This window comes from Atractosteus spatula, chromosome 28 (assembly GCF_055471065.1).
Source record: "Atractosteus spatula isolate fAtrSpa1 chromosome 28, fAtrSpa1.hap1, whole genome shotgun sequence".
Classification (NCBI taxonomy): Eukaryota; Metazoa; Chordata; class Actinopteri; order Semionotiformes; family Lepisosteidae; genus Atractosteus; species Atractosteus spatula.
Window position 1 is genome coordinate 7,079,308 of NC_142733.1, and position 8,868 is coordinate 7,088,175.

General features: G+C 50.5%; 1 protein-coding gene across 1 annotated transcript; it reads right to left on the minus strand.

Moving 5' to 3' along the window:
- Positions 1-46: 46 nt before the first annotated feature.
- ankle1 (ankyrin repeat and LEM domain containing 1) lies at positions 47-8,229 on the minus strand. The gene is made up of 9 exons (XM_088907871.1): positions 8,145-8,229; positions 7,172-7,324; positions 6,252-6,357; positions 5,869-5,995; positions 3,171-5,774; positions 2,759-2,921; positions 2,032-2,194; positions 1,359-1,491; positions 47-774 (listed from the first exon to the last, which is right to left on the minus strand). The coding sequence occupies exons 1-9, from the start codon at positions 8,207-8,209 to the stop codon at positions 602-604; spliced, it is 3,687 nt and encodes a 1,228-aa protein (XP_088763997.1). The 5' UTR covers positions 8,210-8,229; the 3' UTR covers positions 47-601.
- Between the last annotated feature and the right edge of the window lie 639 nt (positions 8,230-8,868).

The following is an 8,868-nucleotide window of genomic DNA, read 5'->3' on the forward strand; positions in this document are numbered from 1 at the left end:
ATTCTGTGTGCTGGTGTGTCGAAAAATGAACCAACAACACAGCTCAGTTTTGATTTTTTTTTCCCCAATATGAACATCACTAGTGAAAAGCAGAACAGCACATGTACTAAGGAAAAAAAGCAAAAAAAGAGAAAAGTCCAGTTTCATAATGCTTATACACTTCATGGCTCAACGAAACAGCTGATATCCAGAACAAGTCGGCACAGTTAAATCCTAGGTCTGTGTTGATCAGTCTATTAAAAATGGATGATTCCAGGATATCATCATCATCAGCCACACAGTGCTTTTGAAGTTGAGAAAGTATTTTTTTCAGTACACCATTCATTTCCCAAGTTCAATGTTCCTTGACTCTACCATCCCTCTGACTTCCCCAGGTTACAGGTAAGTGCTCATCTCAGCCAGGTGTCAGCAAGGTAGCAGGGGGGGTCCTGGGGGGGGTCAGACAGATACCTGCTCTCCCCTGAAGTTCATTACTTTTCAGCAACGCTGACTCAGGCCCCAGCAATCCAGGTGTCTTCCTGCAGGCGGAGGCTGGGGGGAGGGGGGGGGTATGGGAGACTCCAGCTCGCCAGGCGTGCCCCCCCCACCCCACCCCAGATGCTCACCTGCCCACGCGGAGATCGGCGGGGCGCAGCTGCCTCTCGCCCTCGGCCAGGAAGATCTGCATGGTGCGGTGCAGCAGGCGCACGCCCAGGTCACGCCTGCGTTTCATGGGCCACGTCGCCACCACCCCATAGTAGTCTCCCCGCTTCTGATTGGTCAGCATCTTCAACCCTGGCACAGAGGACAGAGCTCTCAGAAACGGCACCATGGGAAAGGAAATGGAGGAGGAGGAGGGAGGGGAATCATACTTCCTGTGCAGCAATCGCAAAGAAGTAACATTGGCAAACTGGGAAATCAAAATTAAGAATTTATACAGGAAGTATCAACAGAACATTTGTTCTAACATTTCATTCTACCTGAAGGAGAAACTAAACAGTGCACAAATGATGGAATATGGCCAGGGTGAGTGTGTCGCACAAGGTAAAGTTGAACAAAACTGCCTATGTTTTCCTTAATGGTTCATCTGATGATATGTTATTTGCTTTATAAAAGCATGTCTCATGTCTACAGTATATGGACAAATAGATATCTTTATAGCATTACAAATATGGGATTATGGCTGAATGCTTCTAAATCACAACTCCTGCCAAAACGGACTGCTTTAGAATCTGTTTAAAGGGATGCAACATGACTAAACACACACACTGAAAACCAGAGGCGCCAAGGACTTCAGCTTGGCCAGTTAAATTCATGTGGGGAAACATTTCGAAACGCTGTGCGCAGCGGACGAAAGGCAGGAAAGTGGCCTCCCTCACCGATGGCGTCCACCATGCAGGCCTCGCGGGTATAAGCCTCCACTGGGATGACGTTCTGGAAGCAGTGCAGGGAGATCACGCCCTGCCCGGTGGCCCACACCTGGAGGATGTGCTGCACCTTGGAGCAAAGCTTCTGCAGGAGCAAAACAGGGAGCCGGGGGCCGTCGAGACTTGGCTATCACAAAGATATCGCGATCTGTGGCACACAATTTACCCCATTCCCCCCACCCCCAAAACTGACATGGCTGGAGAGGGCAGTCTGGAAAGCACACAGATATATTTTCCTCAAATTAAAAGGGTAATGGTCACTAGCATGACAAAGTGAGCATTAACCAGTCATAAAACATCCTACAGAGATCAGCCTAATTGTGTTACTGAGATGATTTAAGCAGCCTGAACTAGGAGTCTGTCTGAACTTCCTCGGGGCTCCTGGCTGAGAGCCGAGACAAAGACAATCGTGATTTCCGAAGAGGATGGGTATGTGCTGATAAACAACTGGCAATTTGAAAGGCATCAAAAGTTCTACAAAACACAACACAAAGGGGTTTGCACGGTTTCTTTCACTTTGGACAAAGCCAGTGCTCTGCTACAAACTTCCAAGTCAGAACAGGATCGTTTAGGGTGGCGGAGCCGCTCACTGGTGCTTCCGTTCGAAGAGCTGCGCGGGTCTCACCTTGGACGTCTTGTCTCCCCTGTAGTAATCCAGCGCCTCGTACAGGTGGCTGTAGGGCCGGGAGCGCTTGCCCTTGCCCACGTAGAAGATGGCGCTGACGAAGACCCGGAAGCACTCCGCGGGGCTCAGCGAGGGGCTGCGGGCCGGCAGGTTCTTCGTCACCCTAACAGGAAGGGGAGGAGTCAGGGCTCGTGTGGAGCTGCAGCGTGCGAATGGAGCAGGAGCACATACACCTCTCCTTTACAGCGATGGTCGCTGAGCAGACACCATGGTTTAATACTCTTAAGAACAAGGCCTGCAGAGCTGTCTGTGCTCAACAATGCTAGCCCAGACAGACGTTCCTCCCTGCCTCCTTACAAAACCAACCGCGCCTGTTAGCTGTAAATTACTCCTCATCTGGGGGGTTGGGGCAGGAAGACACGAGCTCCTTGCTTCTGTCAATTCAACAGATCTGGAAGAAAACCCATTTGTTCCAGAAAAGCTACAGGAGGTCATTAACTCACATGGGCACAACACAAGCCTTCTGCAGTGACCTGAAGAGGAGAGGTCAGGAAACGATAAGAGTGGAGCCCAAATCAATGAAATGATCAAGCGATTGTTTATCCGTGACTTCTGTTTGCATCAGAAACGAGCATTCTTGTCTATACCCAGAGCAAGAGGAAATACTTTTGATCATCAAGTCAGCTAGCTCGGATAAATGAACGAGCCGCCCCAAAAGCACACTAACCTCGGGTCCAGCAGCAAGTAATTGAAACTGGACTTGACCACCCCCTCTCGCCACTTCCTGTTCTGGTCAGGCTGGTCGAACTGTTGACAGAGGGCCAGTTCATCTGCATGGCACTTGGGCAGCTGGAAGGTGTGCAGGCTGATGGCCAGCTCTGGGCTGTAGCCTGCAAATAAACACATGAGCATTAAATGGCAAAACCACGCATTATTTACACGCAATGGGAAATAAGAGCCATTACATAAGTGGCTTTAGTAGTTTTGGTTGTGCAATGACGACATTTGAAAAACACAAAAATTCCTTTTTATAGGAAAGCTGCAGACTTCCCCATGAATATATAGTAAAGAAAATGTGTATATTGCAGTTTAAATACAATATTTACTTGCCTGAAAAAGAAATATGACTGAGATCTTACCTGGGTTATTCTTGGGTTGCCTCACACAGCTGTCACTCTTCAAACGGTTCAGCTGCTGCAAATACAGAGGTCGGGTGGTTTTATTGATGGGACCAGGGTCCTCTCCCAGTTCTTTGAGCCTGCGGCGAAGCTCCCTGTCCGACAGCCCACGAATCTCTGCGGAGACCTCGTTTTGGGGCAGGCGGTTCTCCTTATCCTTGGCTGGGCTGGCCTGAAAGGATCTCCAGTTGTATAACACTGTGTCTTCACTGGTGGTTGTGTCGCACTCGGCCTCACTGGAGATTAGGGTGCTGTTGGCTGTAGGAGGCACATGGCACTCTATCAACGTGTGGCCCTGCTCTGTATCAGTGTAGAGGTACTCTATGGGCTCATCCGCATCAACCATCAGGGGTCGCCCCCCTGGAGTATAGGAGAGATCCGCCAGTCTCTCAGCTTGGTGACGCGCAGAGAGCCGACTGATGCTGTACCTGGGGGTGTAACCAGAGCCTGGTGTTAATGGTGGCCTCCTCTGCGTCTCTGGGGATTTGTGACTGGACAAAAACGCCATCTGCTTCTCTGTTGATAAAGTATGCTTCACTTGAAGGTTGCTGGAATCCAGGTCACTAGTCATGCAAGACTGCTGCCTTTGACACCTCCCTGTAGGACGCGGACGTTCATCTGCTACCCACCATCCATCCCGACTGAGTCGTGACTTGACCCCCTCTCCACCTGAACTCGAGAGATCATCAGTCATGAAATCCTCTGCCCCTGGAAGCACTTCAGGAGCCGTCTCCTCCTGAGGACCTGCCGAACAGCCATTACTGCTCTTTTCAAGAATTACAGTGTCCGCAAGACTGCCCGAGAGAATCACAGTGTCTGCCTGACTGACCCCTTGTTCCAAACTGCTCGTATTTCCTTCACCCAGTGGAGTGTTGGTCTGACAATCTTGGGTGCTTTGACGTGCAGTGACTAGGAGACTGTCCTCTTTCCCATCAGTCACAGAACAAGACCTGGGGCTGCCTTTGGCTGCTGCGCTACCGTCGTGCCTCTTGGGGTTGCGGCGACAAAGTCGCACAGGTATGGGTAAGGTGTCGTCAAAAAGGGAGGAGGATGAAGGGGAGGCACTGGAGCTGCTGTTGGTTCTGAGGAAACAGCGGCTCTGTCTGGACTTGGTCCTCCCTGTTACAAAGGGGCTTGGCACTAGGGGGCGCTCTTCCTCTGCTGCAGGGAGGGCTTTGCCTGCAGAGCAAAGCCTCGAAGAGATTAGGACATCCCTCGTCGGCTCATCGCCCTCCCCTGGGCAACTGTGTCTTGCAACTTCGGTTTGGTCTGCAGAGGTAGCGTCTGCAATGCCTTCCTGTACCCCAGCTCCATGCTCACGCAGGGGAATTTTAGAGGATAACATCCAGGCGTTCAGCATTGCCCTCAAAGCTGCCTCCTCCTGGTCGAGAACAGGAGAGGTTATGCTCCTCTGAACAGGAACAGTTGCCATAGTGGGGCTGCATGGGCTCTGACCCAACTCATAAACCACCGATCCATTACCCAACAAACAACTCTCATTGGAGTCTCCCTGCCTGCTTACTTCCTGAAGCGATGGAGATTTACTCAGTGTATTTCCTAGCTCTGCTGAAGTGGTCTTTAGCTCTGAAAAGGAGCTTGGTGCAATCTCCTGACGGGGGGCCCCTCGAGGATTTCTGTCCTGTGCCGTGTCCGTGTCCTCCTCCTCTTCTACTGAAGCCAGCCTGTGGTGGAAGGAGGCCTCCACTGCACTAGTGTAGGGCTCACTATCGCAGCTGCTGTACTGGCTGCTGCTGCTGGAGCTGGAGCTGCGAGGTGGTGGGGGCTGAACAGGAGGCACCGGTTCCACCTCCTCTGGCTCTCCACCTTCCTCATCTCCAGCCGAGGGCCAGAATCCCACCTGCGTCTTATCCAGATCAGCGCCGGCACTGTCCGAACCCCGGGAAAACACAAAGACGTGATCCGGAGAGGTCACATCGATCCCCTGAGAGCTCAAGACGTTTGCCAAGCGGTCCGCGTCCAGGAATTCCGGGTATTCCGAGGGATCAAAAGTAACGTCGGCCATGGGACGGCTTTCCTCAGCTGCGGGCCGCAGGGGAGACGTTGGGGCGGACGCAGGGAAATACTCATTCGCCTGCTTGAAACTCACACTTTTCCGGCTTGCACGGCGGTTAGCGCACACGGGTGTGTCCACAAGCTCGGGACTGCGAGACGGGGATTCCGAGAAGCCCTCTGGAAACGAGCACAGCTCCCCGTCCCGGGGCTGGAGCGAACAAGCGGAAAGAGGAACGTGCTCCTGCAGCGCTGGCAGGATCTCACCGAGGGCTCTTCCACCCGCTGTTGAAATCCGAGTGCGGCTCCAGTCCTGGCTGAAAGGCCCACGCAGCTGGGAAAAATCAGGCTGTCCCGATAGACGACACCCACCCCCCCAGCTGGGTCTGGTGGAAATTGCCGACAGGTTCAGGCAACTAGAATCATGCAAGGACCTCCGAGTGCTACTCAGTGGTCCATCACCACAGTCGCTGAGCAAAGACAGGTTGTGGCTCATAGATGTGCAGTTGTCCCCAATAGCGAAACTGTCTCTGCTGGTTTCACCGTCATAAAAAGCTGCAAGGGATAAGAAAAAAAGATCAGACCAAGGAAACAAAGAGGTATGGCTTGTAGCAAAACTTCTTCTGAATGCGATTCAAGAAACTCTTACAGTATTCATATCTGAGCAGGTCTTCCTTTTCTGGCTGCAACAGACTGTAAGACTGGTACTCCTGCAGAAGCTGGGCGCACTTTCGGTTGTCCTGCTGCTTGGCCAGGTCAGCAGCCCTGTTCCCATCCTGTAGAGAAACAGACCTGCTCTCAGGACACAGAACTGTCTCCTTCATAACTACTACTCAAAGCAGCTCAACAATGAGGGACAAAGGTTAATTGTCGAAAACAAAAGTCTGTGGCAAACCAGAGCAGGACCAAAAGAGAAAGCAAAGACACTATCAAGGTCTAACCCCTTATTGCATGCTGCATGCATGTTCAGCTTAAGTGGAAATACTGCTCTAGTAAATTTAATCATATGAAGGTTATAAGACTGGTGCTTACCTGGTCTTTAAGACTGGGGTCTCCTCCGTTCTGCAGCAGAAGCTTGAGGTTCTGGTAGCAACCCCACAGTGCAGCTATATGCAAGGGTGTCAGGTCATCCACGGACCTGTGAGACAACCAGCCTTCATTCACATTTTTCTACAGCAAGACCCATAGAAAACAACACACGTATCTGTAATAATGATCGAAACCCCCAAGGTTTTCAATGGCCAGACACTCAAGAGCTCCACAGGGGGATGCAACCCAGTGCTGGGGCTCAAAAATATCAAAAGCAAAGAGCCAGGGACCAGCACATAGCTTCCAAGACTTATGGAACCTCAGAAGGTTCCCCCGTGGAGCCCTGGAGAAAAACAGGATTCCCAGAGGCCTGCTGTCCAAGAATGAGACACTCTTCCTCCTCGATAACAGGGGAGGATGTAGCCAGAGACACAAACAGATGGGAATCTAGCAACCTATAACAGGACAAGCCTGCCAGGCTCTGAAGTGAGAAGGGCAGAGCTGGGCTCCTGGCCTCGGACTTTGTTAGATGTGCAATGCAGAGGTGAAGTGCTAAACTTGGCTACATTCAGGCTGGAAGGGAACTGACCCAGGCGAAAAACTCGCGGTCCCTCAAAAAAGAAAAAAACAGTTTGTCCAGCAAATGCATCTTGTGTATCTGAAAACACGGATGCAGGCCCTGAAATGAGCATGCACCAAACGTAAAAATTGCTTTTAAAGGACAAGAAACCGGCTTGCAATACTGACATGCAATAAATGAAATGGAAGACTACTGCTTGCACAGACACAAAAAACGATAATAAGGAAAGCTCCTATGGACAAAAAGGCACACGTTCATTTCTCCGTTCATGAGCGCAGAACGCGCTGTGGGATGCCTTTCGCGAACGGGAGGCAGGCTGTGGCTGGACCGGAGCAGGGCTCACCTGACGTTGGGGTCGGCGCCGTGCTGCAGGAGGAGCCTCAGGCAGCGGATCCGCTTCTCCGTCTCCTTCCCGGAGGCCAGGTGCACAGCGGCCGCCCCCTTCTGCAGGACCAGGCTGGGGTCGGCCCCCTGCACGAGCAGCGCCTCCACCTGCCTGGGCACAGCACAGCCGGTCAGGGACAGAGCCACACGCTGTAACCGGAGCTACACTACAGCTCCAAGACTGGTCAGACGAAGACTTGAACAAGTCCATCCGTTTTCAAACCGCTTCTTCCAATCCAGGGTCCCGGCAAGCAACCGGCGCAAGGCAGGATGCTTTCATCCAGTTTTAATATATCATTTAATACTAATTCATTATACTATTGCATACTTAATGTACTGCTATTTGATACTAATACGCTATTCAATACGTTGCCTTTGGGAACATGTCTAGACTTGTCTGTTTTACAACACAAGGCATGCACGCCATCAAAACCTCTTGCAACTTTTCCCCCAAAACATCAGACAAGCGAACGCAGATCAAAGCTCTGAACACAGTTCTGAAGTGGTTCCTTTCTTGTGGCGCCCGGGAACATTGAACTGGGTTCGGCTGCCACAAAAAAATACAGCTAATTCATCCGGACCTTGCGGGAGCTGAACACAGTCTCAGCGAAAGCGGAGAGAAATTTCACGTTAACTTTTTTCCTTGGCGTGTTTTTGTTTTTCTTTACTGGCTAATGCTTTTACTACCCGCAAAACTATGATTATTATTGCACGATGGAAAATGCACGAAAAACGGAACACAATTTCGTTCCTACAAGCATGCATACAAAAGCATGCAACTTAAGGGTGCTTACAGTGTTTACCTGGCTTCTATAGCAGTATGTAGAAAACATACGCGACTTACTTTAAAAATGCCCACGGTCATTAGTCAACATCTGCTAACTATATATGCAATACTGCCGTACTACGCGTACCAATTAATGTAGTCTTACCTAGGATCTCCAACATTTACGGCCTTACACAGACGCTCGGCCAATTCTTCGTGATTGATACTCATGGCTGGGCTCTTGCACGTTCGTTCAGCCTCATTTCACATTTTTGTTGTGCGTGGTTGCTGCCTTGTTCAGCTTCATGAGCGAAGCTCTAAAAAAAAGTATCGGTGTTGTCTTTACACTGTTTATATCTGCAAGTGTCGCCATACTTCATTTCCGAGCTCAGGCCATCTTCCTAATCACTTTGTTATTGAACTTCCCTCCCTCGCCGCCTCCTTCCTGTGCGTTTCACAGAGTGACCGTGTTCCCACCCCGCGCTTGGTGATCATTGGTGCAGCCGAGCCAGTCCCTCTGGAAGGGAGGACAACGGGGTGACAATTTCCCTTTTGTGTGGTCGTGTCTCCGATATTCCGAGTGCATCTGCTTGCAAAACGAGTAAAACAGCAAAAACACCCATCTCATGTGAGAAAAAATGTCCTGTTTGCTAAAACACGGGATAATGTGAAACACACGTTTATGCCGACTTTAGTGTGTGCACTGCATGCAATAGAGTACACTACTCGTTGTATGACTGAATTAACTGCCGTTTTGAATTAGCCGGACACATTTGTGAACACTTACGATGTATGCAGAATGATCACTGTCTATATAATAAAATTGGAATAATTTTATAGCCGACTGTTTATCTTATAGGTGACTCGAGCGATACGACAGTTACACCATA

Coding starts and splice junctions, on each gene's coding strand:
- ankle1 (XM_088907871.1), bottom strand. CDS start 8,209: ATGAGTATCAATCACGAAGAATTGGCCGAGCGTCTGTGTAAGGCCGTA. Junction 2,922..3,170: donor GCAACCCAAGAATAACCCAG/GTAAGATCTCAG, acceptor GTTTATTTGCAG/GCTACAGCCCAGAGCTGGCC. Junction 1,492..2,031: donor GGGGAGACAAGACGTCCAAG/GTGAGACCCGCG, acceptor TTGCTCCTGCAG/AAGCTTTGCTCCAAGGTGCA.